General features: G+C 46.7%; 2 protein-coding genes across 2 annotated transcripts in view; both read right to left on the bottom strand.

The window, feature by feature from the left end:
* LOC149451512 (uncharacterized) overlaps positions 1 to 12892 on the bottom strand; it is a 56493-nt gene extending 43601 nt beyond the window's left edge. The window contains exon 1 of the mRNA XM_089690583.1: positions 11981 to 12892. Within this exon, the coding sequence (XP_089546709.1) occupies positions 11981 to 12837 (857 nt within the window). The 5' untranslated portion in view covers positions 12838 to 12892. The remainder of the gene's footprint in view (positions 1 to 11980) is intronic.
* A 342-nt stretch (positions 12893 to 13234) lies between these two features.
* LOC149451511 (uncharacterized) lies at positions 13235 to 14019 on the bottom strand. Its single transcript, XM_089690572.1, has 3 exons — positions 13794 to 14019; positions 13508 to 13714; positions 13235 to 13387 (listed from the first exon to the last, which is right to left on the bottom strand). Exons 1-3 carry the CDS (start codon positions 13947 to 13949, stop codon positions 13235 to 13237), a joined length of 516 nt encoding a protein of 171 aa, XP_089546698.1. The 5' UTR covers positions 13950 to 14019.
* Between the last annotated feature and the right edge of the window lie 2384 nt (positions 14020 to 16403).

Here is a 16403-nt window from a genome sequence, read left to right as displayed (position 1 = left end):
TAGACACCCCCCTTGGGACTCCAATGGCATCTATATACACATGTGGGTCAAAACTACCAGAAGGAGCTTTTCGTTTCCTCCTACGGCCAGGCGTTGGGTCAGGGGTATTTTCTGCTAGGATGTGGAGAGGCATAATGGCCTTTGCAAGGGCATACTCACCAGTCCAAATCCCTTCCAATCTTATTCTAATCTTTTGGTCCCCAGTAATCATCCATGACACATATGTATACCTGGTCACTACTATTGGAACATGCTCGTTGTGTCAAGATCATATAGATTATGGTCATAGCACCACATGGGATCTATACTACAGAAATCAAAGGTGTAAATAGCTACATGAGTGTTGGATGAGTTGTACCAAAATATAGTGGTGTCACCTATATTTCGGTGATATCCACCTGTTGAGCCTCTGTCAGACTCATTAGAAAAAGGATATACAACATAGTTGTCATGGTGTACATGACACCTTTTCCTCAGGGTTTGGGACATTCTTGCAGTGGGAGGCGTGTATCCAAGTGTTCTTCCCGGCCACCTTGTCAGAAGGGGCTGTGGTCAGCAGAACTTGGAAGGGACCATCATATCTTGGCTCAAGGGAATGTTTCCTCATAAATGTCTTTACTAATACCCAATCTCCGGGTAATAGGCTGTGAGTTCCTGTATCTGACTCAGAATCTGGAATGGAGAAAACACTTGGACATGGATACGGGTTAATTCACGTGATAATACAGTCACATAATCAGTTAACACATCACATTGTAATTGCAACTGTTCTGGAAAATAACAACCAAGTCTGGGGGCTGAGCTAAACAAAATCTCATAAGGGGATAGGGAGTGTTCTCCTCTTGGTGTGTATCTGACACTACATAGGGCAATAAACAGACTGTCTGGCCAACTCATGCCAGTCTCTTGGGCCATTTTTTAGCATTCTTTCTATTTTTTCACTACTTTGGGGGTGATAGGGGGTATGGAACGCCAGAGTGACTCCTAATGCCGCCCATATTTCATTGCTTACTGAAGCTGTGAAGGCGGGGCCCTGGTCACTCTCTATCACCTTTGGAAGCCCATATCTGCATACAACCTCAGTGAGGAGTTTCTTCGCAGTTGTTTTAGCAGTCATGTTAGTTACAGCAAAGGCCTCTGGCCAGCTGGAAACCATGTCCAACACCACTAGGGTGTACTCAACCACCCACTCTTTGGCATCTGGATATGGTCAATTTGTATCCTATGAAAAGGGTATAGGGGTTTGGCCAAGTGTTTCTGTAGTGTCTTCTCTGTGCGTCCCGGATTGCATTTTTGGACAGATGGCACATGTTCTGCAAAAATTGTTCGTCAATGTGGTGATTCCAGGCGCTATATCGTACTTGTTAATAAAAGAGTTCATGAGGCTCTTTGACAGATGGGCTGCTCCGTGTGCCCACTGGACTACAGCTGGAAACATATTCTTGGGTAAACAAAGCCTCTTGTTGCACTCAAACAGACCGTCTTTGAGAATAGCTCCTCTCCATCTCCAGCTTTCTTTTTCTTCTGAATTTGCTGCTTCTTGGAATTCCTTGAGGTAGCTTCTGTCCACAGGTATGGTCTGTAAGGTGAATATTGGTTCCCACTCTCCGGTCACCTCTCCTTCCATTTCTGGTGATCCCATGGCCGCTCGTTTTGCCGCCAGATTATTGCCTTTGGCTTCTGAAGAGTTTAATTTCCCATGAGCTTTTACCTTCAGAATAGCCACTTGAATGGGTAGAAGGAGTGCTTCCAGCAGTTGTCCAATGGCTGCTCCATGTCTTTTGGACGTACCTGCCGCAGTCATAAATCCTCTTGCCTTCCATGTGGGTCCAAAGTCATGGGCCACCCCAAAGGCATATCTGGAGTCTGTGTAGATATTGGCCCTTTTTCCTTCCACCATCTGGCATGCTGTTGTAAGTGCTTGAAATTCAGCTCCCTGTGCAGATATTGCTGGCGATAGGGCTCTTGCCTGTAGGACTGTGTCTGCAGTAGTGACCACAAATCCTGTATAATATTTGCCTCCATCGTCTGCATATCTGGAACCATCAACAAAAAAGGTGAAGTCTGGGTCCTGCAGTGGTGTTTCACTCACTGTGGGGAGATGGAAGATTTCCATTTTCATCACTTCAAGAAAATTATGAGGCTCAGTGGCTCCATCATCCTCTCCACTTTCTGCATTACCTTCATTACCCCCCTCAGCAATTGGGAGGAGAGTGGCCGGATTCAGGGTTTGGCAACGCAGGAGAGTGACATTATCAGGAAATTGGAGGGAACACTGTAGTCTAAGATGCCTCGTTGTGGACAAATGTTTAGGTTGGACTTGGTTTAAAATGGCAGCAATGGCATACGGTGCCAGAAGAACAAGTTCATGTCCCAGTACGATATCAGAGGTCTTATCCAGCAGAGCTGGAGCAGCAAAAACTGCACGCAGACACGAGGGTGCTCCTCTAGCCACTGGGTCCAAACGGCATGAGTAGTAGCCTACAGGTCGTAGGCAGTTTCCGTGGGTCTGGGCCAATACTCCTGTGCCATGGCCTTGGCGTTCAGACACGAACAGTTTGAAAGGTTTCTCGTAGTCTGGTAGACCTAGGGCTGGGGCTGAAGAAAGTAAGCGTTTTAGAGCCAAAAAGTTGGAGGCGGCCTCTTCGGACAGATGGAAGGGCTCAGACTTGAGAGCATCGTAGAGTGGTTGCATAAACCAAGAAACATAAGGAATCCATGACCTACAGTAGGATATGAGGTCAAGAAAGGCATGGAGTGGCTTCTGGCCTAAAGGGAGTGGCAAGTTCTGGATGGCCTTAACTCTTTCCTCCGTAAGATGCCTTGTTCCATGTGAGAGGCAGTGGCCCAGGAACACGACTGTTGTAGAGCACCATTGCAACTTCGGTTTAGAGGCCTTACAGCCTTGGTGTGCCAAGTAACATAGTAAACTCTCTGAGGCTTCTTCAGCCGTGGGCAGGTCATCAGCACAGAGGAAAAGTCATCCACATATTAAAGAAGGACCACTGCCGAATGTTCCTTTTGCCACGTGCCCAGTATGGTGGTCATGGCTTTGGCAAACTGGCTCAGGAAATTTTGCGCCCCCTTGTGGCATAACTGCCCAGGTGTATTGCCGCCCCTCATGGATAAAAAAACGAAGAAATATCTGCAGGAAAGATACACGGTGAAATACTTTGCTGTTGGAGGTACCCCTGTGAGTAAAGTGTGGGGATTTGGAACGATAGGTGTCTCTAAGACAGTGGCTTCATTCACTGCTCGGAGGTCCTGTACCATCCTGTACTTCTCTGGTTCTCCTTTGGGTGTCTTCTTTTCTTATCGGGAACAAAAGTGTATTACATGGAGAGGTACAAGGTATGAGTGCACAGTTTACCACAAGGGACTTGACCTGCTTCGAAATGGCCTTGGATTGCGCTGGTTTCAGTGGGTACTGTGGTTTCCTGGGTAGGGGAGCTCCAGGCTTCAGTTCCACCATAATTGGGGGTACCTTTTAAACGTCCAATATCTTTGGGTCCTGTGGACCATAAACAACTTTGGATTCTGCTCAGCACATCCGGTGCTACGTAGAATGTACCATTGACTTGTAAGACCGGACACACTGGGTAGAGGCGGCTCACTCGAGGCGTTGGCCTTCCATTTGTCTAATTTGGTGTACCAATATGGCCGCCTCCAGGAAGTGTACTGGGCTGGGCAGGAAGGGACAAAGCAGGAGCAGCAGGATGGCTGCCATCAGGAAGTGTACTGGGCTGGGCAGGAAGGGACAAAGCAGGAGCAGCAAGATGGCTGCCATCAGGAAGTGTACTGGGCAGGGCTGGGGTGGTGGGCATAAAGTAGGCGTTAGATGAAGGGCAGGGCTGGGGTGGTGGGCATAAAGTGGGCGTTAGATGAAGGGCAGGGCTGTCCCTCCCCTCCTCCACCCCACATTCCAACATAGGGCGGTGGTTTTAGCACACTTCCAATTACAATTTTGTGATACACATACATTATACAATCGCCTTTTTCTTGAATTTCTTCTAACTATCCTTTATGCAACGCTTTTACAGTTTTGTACCAAACGTCTGTCACGTTCAGCAAACCTTTATCACATAACATTCCTCTCTGTTCCTACAATGATTTATGCCAGTCCTGACCTTCAGCTTACAAACTTTCGCTACTTTAGATAACTTTTTAACTGCTTCACTTCCTTCACACCTCTTCACAATATGACATGCCAGTAATCTTTTTCAATATTTAACACATTAATGGTACACATAAACAGTTTTTTTTTTTTTTATTCTCTGTAGCAATACCTGTTCTGTCCACTACTCTTTGTGGATAACTTTGGCTACATTATACCAAGCTTCTTGCTGTCTTCAGCAAAATTCTTTGTCAACTAAGACATCTTTCTTCTCCTTTTTTTTTTTTTCTTCGCCATTCTTTTGGCTGTAAACGACCTCCCTTATCTGTGATTCCACATACTTTCACTAACTTAACTAATCCCTTCACATACTGCTCCCCCTCCCTCTGTGCAACCAGGTCACGTGCTAACATTCCTTTCTAGGGGTCTTATCAGCGTCTGACCCATCTCCTCCTGTCTCTGGTCCTTCCTAACAAAAATCTAAGACACTTCACAGGCTGCTGTCCAGACTTTCCTTAACCCTTAACAAACCCCAACCTTCTGTTATGAACGGCAAACATTAACTCACAGACACACATTTAGGACATAACATATCAGTCTATCTTGGTGGGCTATGAGTACAGATCACTGAGTAAATCTTCGTAACCCACACAAACAGTTACGGCACCCCGCTGTCACACTACAGTGACGTGTAACCCGCCACCTCCTCTCTTGTGGTCAACACACAAGGTTACCACACACCCAGAGAAATTATGTGTCAAAACCCTCAGTAGGTCCACTCCTCTTCCACCTCAAGACTGATACATAAAAACACACAACAGAGACCCAGGTAACAGATAAGCACATGCAGGTATATTTAAATAAACTCCGGGCAAGCAAGGTTACCTGCTTTTAGTGACCTTTAGCAGCCGTACTAGGCACAGGTATGAATCAACAACAAAGACAGGATAAGCAATGGTAAGATAGCAAAATATATCTTACCATGCTCCAGAGGCGATCAATCTCCGGCCTGTCCAGTTTGACTGACAGCTAATGCCCTTTTCATGTCAGCTGGCTGCAGGTTCATTACTCAGAGTTCCCGGGTTTCTTGGCACCAATTGTTTTAGTCACGGACTGAAATCGTCCACTGCTTATCTGTTCCTGTCCTAATTTATGATGCTAGCTTTGAAATGTGCGCACATTGGAAGGGACTCACGCTGACACACAAGTTCAGTCTATGAACACTTCTAGTTTATTATAATGAGAAAGTGAACTTATATATGCAGAATGATGCGAGAGTCATGTGACAACAGCATAAGCAAAATATTAGTCTTTGATTGGTCATTTCCACACGAAAACAATCTCCGTCATGGTATAGGTGTGATCTTCTTCCATCTTATCTTATAGAGAAGAAAAACATTCCTTTGTTTCCCAAATCACATGGTGGGAGGGGGTCTGTGTGTGTGAGCAGACATTTCTTAAGCAAGGATTTCTTATAGTACCACAAAGCCCAGCAGGCAGAAAATATTCACACAACATATGTATTAAAGTATAAAAGTAAATATTTATAAAACTTATAGAAATAGCGTATATATATATATATTCAATAGGAAACAAAATAGGCATTTTACCAAATCCATCACACCCCCACTTACAACCCGTGTCCCCCTCCTCACCCCATTCATCCTTCCTTCCCCTCATCACTGAACTGTCCCCACCTTTATCCTCTGTCCTTCTCCCTTCCCCCTCTTCAGCCCCATTTTGATCTCACTCACTCTTCCTCGTTATCACCTCCCCACCCCATCACCCTTTTCAGCTCCCAGTCCCCCACTTCACCATCGTTTCCCTCCTTCATCCCCTCCTCATCTCCCCATCCACCTATCACCTTCCCATCCCCCTCTTCTCCTTTCCAGCTTTTTGTCCCCTATTCACTTCCCCCTTCTACACCCTCCTTACCCCCTCCTTGCTGCTCCAGTCACCTCCTCCTCACCCTCTCTTCTCTCTCACCTCCTTTTCCTCCTCCTCACCTCCTCTTCTCCCTCCTCTCTCTCCTCACCCCTCTTCATCCTCTGTCCCTCTTCTCCCTCCTCACCCCCTATCCCTCATCCTCACCCCCTCTTCTCCCTCCTCACCTCCTTTTCTCCCTCCTCTCTCTCCTCACCCCTCTTCATCCTCTGTCCCTCTTCTCCCTCCTCGCTCCATATTCTCCCTCCTTGCACCCTCTTCTCTCTCCTCACCCCTCTTCTCCCTCCTCACCCCCTTTTCTCCCTCCTCACCCCCTATCCCTCCTCCTCACCCCCTATTCCTCCTCACCCCCTCTTCTCCCTCCTCACCCCCTCTTCATCCTCTGTCCCTCTTCTCCCTCCTCACATCTCTTCATCCTCTGTTCCTCTTCTCCCACCTCCCCTCTTTTCATCCTCTGTCCCTCCTCACCCCCTAATCCCTCCTCCTCACCCCCTCTTCTCCCTCCTCACCCCCTATTCCTCCTCCTCACCCCCTATTCCTCCTCCTCAGCCCCTCTTCTCCCTCCTCACCCCTCTTCATCCTGTCCCTCTTCTCACCCCTCTTTGTGCAGTGCTCCAGGCTGTGTGAATACACGTGGCTATATATTGCCTCCTGGCTGCCTGTCAACAGCTCTATGAAAATTGATCCACCACGGATCACTCTTCAGAGGGGTGGTAAGGTCTGCTGAACATGTAAATAAGCCCTAAAAGCTGTCCAGATAACCAAATCCATAAATGCTGCCAGTGATGAACGAGACCTCGGTGTCTGTCTGTATTGTGGTCAATCTTCCTGTGTGTAGTTATCACATCTGATTGTACAATAGATCATCAATATGCTTCTTCTAGAGTCACAAGCTTTTCAAACGAATGCCCCACCCCTAATTAAAGTGCATTCTCCACCCATGATGGTTTGCTGGACACAGAGAAAAAGAAGGTGTCCCTAGAAATTTATATGGAATGTTGGCTACTATGTAGAGGGGTCACCTCCACTCCCACCAAGGGGGGGATATCTGACTGCCTAGTCCAGCCTTCCTCAGCCAGGGGTCCTCCAAAGGTTTCTCGGGGCTTCTTAGACAAATAGGATTTTTGGTTGACCTGTAAAAGCCATTTGTTGGGTACATGACGGGACACACAGCATCTTATTACATCCCTACTATCCTGCACCACCTACAGGTGATTGGACACTGGAACAACAGACAGGAAGTCCCCTTGTAGTGCGTGACTCTTATGTAGTTCAGGTAGATATCATGGTTCACTGCTCTTTTTTAGGAATTTAACTAGCAAGGCCTAACTAAATAGAAAGGAAAACTTAGAAAAATATAATTAAAAAGTCATTGTAAAAATATAAACTTTGCCTACCTTAAAAGTGCACAGTGTCTGTCAGTAGAGCAGTGAACGTGTCAGTAGAGCAGTGAATGTGTTAGTAGAGCAGTGAATGGTGTCAGTCAGAGCAGTGAATGGTGGCAGTATGGCAGAGGATGATGGCAGTAGAGCAGTGAACGTGTCAGTAGAGCAGTGAACGTGTCAGTAGAGCAGTGAATGGTGTCAGTCAGAGCAGTGAATGGTGGCAGTATGGCAGAGGATGATGGCAGTAGAGCAGTGAACGTGTCAGTAGAGCAGTGAATGGTGTCAGTCAGAGCAGTGAATGGTGGCAATATGGCAGAGGATGATGGCAGTAGAGCAGTGAACGTGTCAGTAGGGCAGTGAATGGTGTCAGTCAGAGCAGTGGATGGTGGCAGTATGCCAGAGGTTGATGGCAGTAGAGCAGTGGATGGTGGCAGTATGGCAGAGGATGATGGCAGTAGAGCAGTGGATGGTGGCAGTATGGCAGAGGATGATGGCAGTAGAGCAGAGGATGGTGTCAGTAGGCAGCGGATGGTGTCAGTAGTTTTTAATTTTAAATTATATTTTTTACAACTTTATTTTTTTTTTATTAGTTTTTACCATTTTATTTTTGTGGTTTTATTTTAACAACTCTGTTGTGGAATGATTCTGTTCATTCACAAACTGAAGCATAGCAAATACAGTTTACTATGTCTCAGTTATGAATGAACACAGCGAGTGATCAGCGCTCCCAATCACCATCTGGAAGATCATCCACAGCAGCCGGTGGGGAATGAGAGGATGAGAAGTCAACAGCACTGATGGAGAGCACACAGAGTGGCCAGGCAGAAGAAGGAAGGGGACAGGAGGAACATTGGGGGCTGCATTTACTGGAACCAATCCCCTTTCCTCAGGTAGCAGCTGACTGCCAGCTTGAGGGAGAAGCTGGCTTTCATCTGCAGCGTGAGAAGGGATTGGTTCCAGTAAATGCAACCCCTACTCCTGTGCAGGTCCAGAAGGCCAGCAATGAAGGGATGCAATCTACCCATCACCTACCTCTGGTCAACAGGTAAATCATAATCAACGGGTTGCCAATCACCTCTGAACGAAGAACTGACTCCTCCAGAGACAAATGCTGGCAGCTGAGGAAAGTCCACCCTGAAAACTTCTATTTCTGGAGGGTGCATGGCTACTAGAGCAGGAACACAAAGAACCGGACATCTGGGGCCTCTCTAATGAATTACATATGCCCAGCCATGGTGTTATCTAATTGTGCCCTCACAGGGACCTTCAGTCATGTCAACCAATGCAGGAAAACAAGACTAAGCACCCCCACTATCAGAGCATTGGAAGCAGCAACCCCACCTACAACAACCAAGTCTTGTGGTAATAAAAAGGGAGAAAGCAATCTCAAAGACAACCAACAGTCCAGAATCTAATGATTGTGACCTCCCATTCCACGCCATCAGGACATTTCATAGTAAAGGCCTGGAATAGCACTGGGAAAAAGGTAGCCTACTTCCCAAGAACCTCGGGTAAAATCCAATGAAGGAATTCTTACCAGTGACCTGAACAAAGTCACCTGAGTCTACCCGGGAGGAAGAACCACTCTCACCTGGGCAGACTTCAGGGACAGGTCCCAAAATTCCAATCAGGAGTAACAAAGTGAGCCTGGAGTAGCGCACCCAAAATGGAGAACCCAACCAATCTCTGAGTGGGCATCAGGAGAGACTCATTGAGGAGGATTTACTAAAACTGGTGCAGCTGTGCATAGTAACCAATCAGCTTCTAGGTTTTACTGTCAAAGCTTTATTGAACAAGCTAAAATTAGAAGCTGATTGGTCACTATGGACAGCTGCACCAGATTATGTGTACGCCAGTATAAAGTAAATCCCCTCCCAGTATGTTCCAATAAAAGAGTAGAGAAGTAAGTCATCCATTTACCCTACAATAGGAATACCCAGAGTCCATTAAAAGACCCAGAATCAGAGCCAAGACCCTAGTGAACCTCTGGGAATCAGGAATTGTGGACAGGTCAAACGGTAAGGACACAAACAGGAGATAACATTCCTCCATCATAAATGTCAGGGACCTCTGGAAAAGGAAAGAAACAGGAAGTTGGCCCCCTTTATGTCCACTGATGCCCGGAAGACTCCCAGCTGGAGAGAGCATATCACTAGATACACAAATTCCATCTAGAACTTCCACTCATGAAGAGAGCTGTCACAATGACTTCAGATCCAGAATGAGAATCTGAATCTCCTCTCCTTTAGGCGCACCCTGAAAACTCATCTCTTCAGGGAAGCCTACCCCACCCCCTGCTAACTTGCCGAACTCCTCCACTCTTCCTACCACTCCATCCCCCACAGCTATCTCCTCCTGTGCCACCATCCCCTCCCTCCTAGATTGTAAGCTGGAAAGAGCAGGGCCCTCGATCCCCTCATGTTTTGCATTGTATTGGTATTGTTCTGTCACATGTTCTGTCTCCCTTTGTAATGTACAGCACTGAGCGAACTATCAGCGCTTTATAAATACTGTATAATAATAATAATAATGAGATGACCATCACCGTTTGGTATTGAAACCATAGAAGGTTTGAGCCTAAAGTAGGAACCTCTTGTCCTCTGTGAAATCACTCCCTGAAACAAATGAAGATCACGAGTTTGTGAAGGAACAAATCTGTTATGCAGAATGAAGGGAAAAGGTGAGGAGCAGAAAGGCTCAGAATTCCAACTCATAGTCAGGCCCCACCATGCTCAGGTGAGAGGAGTGGAGGTGCCTCTTCAACTGAAGTCTTGTTTAGCTGGAGTGAATTCTCAGGACTCCTAATGGAAATGGGGAATACGGAGGAAAGCATGAAACTTGAGAGCAGCAATGGAAACCTTTTTGTTGAAGTAGAAGGAGCAGCAGATTGTTGGAAATGTGAGCTTTCCCTACCCCCCGACAGCACCAGAGTGGCCCCTCTTCCCGATAACTTCTGAATAGAGTAACTATTCTTTTGGTTGAGATCAGAGATTGCCGGCTCTACTGGAAGCATACACCCTCTCTGAGTGAACTCGCTCTCCCTGGGGCATTGCAGAGTCCATGAAGAAGTCTTTCCTTGACCTACTTCCAGTATAAAATGTCATCTGGCTCTTGCTTCCTACATCAGGTCCCTTCCATAACAAGGAGAGAGGTGAAAGGGAACACATGTGTTTGTGACCTAAAAGGTCCAACCGGCACCAATCCCAAAAGCTATGCTATCCCTTAACCAAGCAAATATAGATTCTTCCATAATCACACAGGAATCGGAGGCAAGATATCCCTAGAGGTTGCAGAAATACCTGATAGGTGATTAGAGTCAGAGTCTCAAAAAGGAGACCTTGACCCGACCTTTCTGCCGTCTAGTAGACATAGGCCCTGCTGACCCATATAGTAGGACTGACAATCCAGCGATCCTGGTCCGCTGAGAAGGCACTGTGCCCTGGTTACCCCAGTTGATCACTCACCCAGCCTACCAGTGCCCACTGCCACTCCCAATCATGAAGGTGTGTGCTGGTGCTGCCCCCAAGAACCTTGTGACCAGTCATTGTGTCTACCAGTAGGAGTCATCCAGGCTGCAACCATGTACATCTGGGGTGTGTGGGCCTGTGGGGGAGAACACTGCCAGCTGCTTACAGCATTTGGAGACTCTCCATGAATACTCTGCATGTATGGATGTGCTGCCTGACATGGAAACAGGCACAAGCACCACCTCACTTCTGTCATCCTCGCCTACACTGCATATATACGCTTGCAGCACAACGTCCAGACAAGGTGGAGGAGAAAGAACTTCGACTACCACAGTAGATGCCAAAAGTCTGCCGGGCCTTTCAGAGCACCACTTCCACTATGTAGTGCTCCTGTGGCCTGAGGAGGCACCTAACAATGCAAGAGTGTAGCGCCATCTAGTGTTCATGAATTGGAAAGAGTACAGCAGTGCCTCATTATTGCCACTAGATGGAGATGATGACTATAGGAAATCACTATATGAAATAAAATACAGCCAATATTCATCATGCCTAAGCAAAGGTGTGTCATATTCATTCAACAAGTAAAAAAAAAAAAGCCTGTAAATAGTTACGAAAGTTAACACCACAAACTGTACTCAGCCAATGACAGGGCAGGACTCCATTTTTATTCTTCTCCTGCCATCAATGGCCAACCCGGTCCCACACTTCATCCATGTCTTTGGTGACCTCTGATCTCCTTATGGACTGTTTCTTCCATGATAAAGATCATCCATGGAGTATATCTGAGGTGTATATCAGGGTGTGCTTCTTCCCCACATGAGAGCTGGGATGTCCAGCAACATTCATCTAGAAGACATTTCCCGCACTCAAGGCACTAATACACCTCCAGGGTTGTGTGGGACCCCTGATGTACAAGAAGACAGGACTTTAGTGAAGAACATTTCCATCACTCAGGACAGGAAAGTGGCTTCTCCCCCGTGTGAGATCTCTGATGTCTGTAAAGATTGGACATATCTGAAAAACATTTCCCGCACTCAGGACAGGAATATGGCTTCTCTCCTGTGTGACACCTTTGATGTTTGCAAAGACTGAACTTGTCTGAAAAACATTTTCCGCACTCAGGACAGGAATATGGCTGCTCCCCCGTGTGAGATCTCTGATGTGTATAAAGATTAGACTTTACTGAAAAACATTTCCCGCACTCAGCACAGGAATAAGGCTTCTCCCCTGTGTGAGATCTCTGATGTGTGTAAAGAGTAGACTTCTGTGAAAAACATTTCCCGCACTGGGGACAGAAATATGGCTTCTCCCCCGTGTGAGACCTTTGATGTTTGCAAAGACTGAACTTGTCTGAAAAACATTTCCCGCACTCAGGACAGGAATGTGGCTTCTCCCCCGTGTGAGACCGCCGATGTTTGTAAACATTGGACTTCCGTAAAAAACATTTCCCGCACTCAGGACAGGAATATTTCCTTTCCCCCTTGTGCAATTTCTGATGTGTGTAAAGACTGGAATTGTCTGAAAAACATTTCCCACACTCAGGACAGGTATACGGCTTTTGCCCCGTATGCGATCTCTGATGTCTGTAAAGATTGGACCTTTGTGAAAAACATTTCCCGCATTCAGGGCAAGAATATGGTTTCTCCCCTGTGTGAGATCTTTTATGCACGTTAAGTTTGGATTTGAAATGGAAACACTTCCCGCACTCATTACAGGAGAAGCTCTTCCATGTTGGAAGGCCAGCCCGGTCCCGCACAGTCTGAGGTTCCTCAGGATACGAGGAATCCGCTGGTCCATCTACACTGGGTGGTGCCGGATGGACATTGGAGGGAGCCGGGTTTTCTCCTGGACTATACTGTGTGATGTCCTCATCTTCTACTTTCCAGTCTGGAGACAAAGTGAGACAATCCTCGGAGGTTTTCCTCATCTCCCAGCCATGGACTAAAATACAAAGACAAAGAGGATTACTAGACAGGAGCTGATTGGTTCCCCCAAACCAGGACTCCGCCCACATCAGGCAGCTTGGTTTCTGAGGAGCTTACAATTCCACCCTCAAGGGAACTAGGAAATGGCTCCTCTGATCTCCTACCAGGTCATTTCTTTATTCATGGACCTTAGTCAGAGAGTGAGGAAACAACCAGAACTGATACATAAATTGTGTCTGCAGCACAGAGAAGGAAGATTATCCGAGAGAAATCCAGGAATACAGGACGGGGAACACAGCTCAGGAAAGTGACCAGGGGATTACAGGCTGATATCACCCAGTCCCCGCCCTACTCTGGACCAATCAGTGAGCAGTATGGGTGGAGGAATGGATTTAGTGTTCATGACCCACCTGTGCTGATCTCTGTAGGAGTGTCCTCCTCTATAAATGTCCCCGTTATTCCATCCTCCTCCATAGACTGCTGATCATCCCTCACATACGCCTCTTCTTCTTCTGCTTTCACCTCAACTTTTATATCTATCAGATCTTCACCCTAAACCAAGAGAAGGAAAGAAAATAAAATATAAGACAATATATTATTATTGTGACATCACATAAACAATCCACACATCATCTCTACAAGTCCATGTTCTAGATTCTCCATCCCACCAACCTTGCAATGGTGAGGGATGGTGTGACCTTGCTGTGTGGACTCCCGGGAATACAGAGGATGGGGACATCTCTCTGGTGGGTTTCTGGTATTAGGTGGCTCCATCATATCCTTGTGTCCTTCTGAAAACTCCTCCATCACTCCATACTCCTCATCCTCCTCTTTATACTCTTCTTTAACATCAATATTATCATCCCCGAGGATTCCACTCTGAAAGATATAATAAAACATTCATTGTAACAAACATGCTGTGTATAAATCACAACTACCAATAATTGTCATCATCTACCTGATGATGGTGAGGGATGGTGTGACCTTCATGTGTGGAATCCCGGGAATACAGAGGACAGGGACATCTCTCTGGTGGGTTCCTGTAGCTGGATGACTCCACCATGGTGTCCTGGTACAGATCTTTGTGTTCTTTTAGAAGCTCTGACTCTTCCATCCCCCCATCCTCATCCTCCTCCTCTTTTATCTCTTCTTTAACCTCAACTTTAGGATCTCTCAGGTTTCCACTCTGAATATATAATAAAATGCCATCAATGGTAACAATGCAGATAATGTACAGATCCTAATGATACTATCAGTGATTGTTCCTCATCTACCTGATGATGGTGAGGGATGGTGTGACCTTCCTGTGTGGAATCCCGGGAATACAGAGGACGGGGACATCTCTCTGGTGGGTTCCCATGACTGGATCCATCTGTAGGAAACACACACACTGACTGAATCCATTGTTTCTATGTGTTTATCAGATGATGGGGGATCTAGGTGGATCCTCCGTACTGCTCTCTCCTTTACAATAAAGTCTCCTCTTACCCGGTGATGTGAGGGGCGGCTGATTGTCCATCATGACGTCCTTGTAGAGATCCTTGTGTCCTTCTAAATACTCCCACTCCTCCATGGAGAAATAGACAGTGACACCCTGACACCTTATAGGAACCTGACACACACAATGATACAGTCACCATCCAGACACATCCCTTGTCTGTTACTGGAGAATGTCCCAGAATTCCCGGCACCGCTCACCTCTCCTGTCAGCAGCTCAGTGATCTCTCTGGTGACTTCTAGAATCTTCTTCTTCTTTCTCTCTTCTATCAGGGAGGGAGGTGGAGGCAATGTGATGTCATATGATCTCCAGACTTCACAGGAGGAAAACTCTACATCTGAACACAAAGAGTCACATCAAATGATATTCCCAGAATCCTCCTCACCTCTCCATTCAGGTCTCCATTTTATTAAAGCCCCACTTCAGGCTGAGGTAAAAGGAATTCTGACATCATTACATAAAATGAAGGATCAACAGTTCTGCTTTGGTTTTGAGGATGTAAAGGGTCCGCCCATATCCTAAGAGTACTGGATAAAAAGAAAAAAGAACTGGATTGAGGGAGATTGGGAGGAGGAGCTGTGAGATCAGTGTGATGTCATAGGATTCTCTGACTCCGGATGGAGGGACACTGGGAGGGGGAGCTGTGAGGTCAGTGTGATGTCATAGGATTCTCTGACTCTGGATGGAGGGACATTGGGAGGAGGAGCTGTGAGATCAGTGTGATGTCATAGGATTCTCTGACTCCGGATGGAGGGACACTGGGAGGGGGAGCTGTGAGGTCAGTGTGATGTCATAGGATTCTCTGACTCTGGTTGGAAGGACATTGGGAGGAGGAGCTGTGAGGTCAGTGTGATGTCATAGGATTCTCTGACTCCGGATGGAGGGACATTGGGAGGGGGAGCTGTGAGGTCAGTGTGACGTCATAGGATTCTCTGACTCTGGATGGAGGGACATTGGGAGGAGGAGCTGTGAGGTCAGTGTGACGTCATAGGATTATCTGACTCCGGATGGAGGGACACTGGGAGGGGGAGCTGTGAGGTCAGTGTGATGTCATAGGATTCTCTGACTCCGGATGGAGGGACACTGGGAGGGGGAGCTGTGAGGTCAGTGTGATGTCATAGGATTCTCTGACTCTGATTGGAGGGACATTGGGAGGGGGAGCTGTGAGGTCAGTGTGACGTCATAGGATTCTCTGACTCTGGATGGAGGGACATTGGGAGGAGGAGCTGTGAGGTCAGTGTGATGTCATAGGATTCTCTGACTCTAGATGAAAGGACATTGGTAGGAGGAGCTGTGGGGGGCGCTCTGTGAGATTTCTGTACATTGCTCCCAGGTGCATCCCACCTCTCCAAACATGAAAGATGAACTTTGTCTTTGGGCTTTTCCAGGACACATCATATTTCTCAGATCTCCGTGTACTCCAGAGACTTTACTGATCACATTGTAGGATGAATATCTGAGACTGGGATCATTATGGAGAAATATGCTTTCAGGACATTTACTACAAATGACATTTTTCTCTCTTTCTTCCTATTTGAATCTTATAAAACAAAGACATAGTTATTCCAATCCCCTTAAATATCCCCCCATCCCCCGCCACTAACTAAAGTCATAAAATCCATTAGTATAGACTGATGAGGTGAGAAGGTGACACCTCTCCACAATGAGGGGAATGTTCCGGCCCCGGAAGTGGGGGAATGTTGTGCCCCTGAAGGGGTTCATCTGGGTTCCCACACTATATATGTGTGTATCATCATCTGCTGGAGATAAAAGATGTCACAGTGACTATGGAGGAAGAGGACGGACATGACTGTGGAGGAAGAGGACAGACGTGACTATGGAGGAAGAGGATGGACATTATGGGGGTTACTGGGTGTAAATAGGAAATAACATCTTATTACCTCCTCTGCTGCCACTTCCACCGTCTACTCTGATTCCTCCTGACTCAGCTCTCACTCAGATCTTACTATTTATTCCTGACATCACTTCCTGTCTGTACCTGACATCACTTCCTGTCTGTCTTCCATAGAGACTTCCTGTCTGGGTAGAAGTGAGATCGCCACCTTGTGG

Source organism: Staurois parvus, unplaced genomic scaffold, assembly GCF_062004578.1.
Source record: "Staurois parvus isolate SC_StPar_1 unplaced genomic scaffold, SC_StPar_1.0 ptg000534l, whole genome shotgun sequence".
NCBI lineage: Eukaryota > Metazoa > Chordata > Amphibia > Anura > Ranidae > Staurois > Staurois parvus.
The sequence above is the reverse complement of the archived record's forward strand: the minus strand, read 5'-3'. Positions and strand labels throughout refer to the sequence as shown.

Bases quoted from the DNA above. Each gene is read 5' to 3' on its own strand.
- LOC149451511 (XM_089690572.1), bottom strand. From the start codon at position 13,949: ATGGAAGAGTCAGAGCTTCTAAAAGAACACAAAGATCTGTACCAGGAC. The intron at 13,715-13,793 runs GTAGATGATGAC...TATATCTTTCAG, and splicing joins CCATCCCTCACCATCATCAG to AGTGGAATCCTCGGGGATGA. The intron at 13,388-13,507 runs GTTGGTGGGATG...CTCTTGGTTTAG, and splicing joins CCATCCCTCACCATTGCAAG to GGTGAAGATCTGATAGATAT.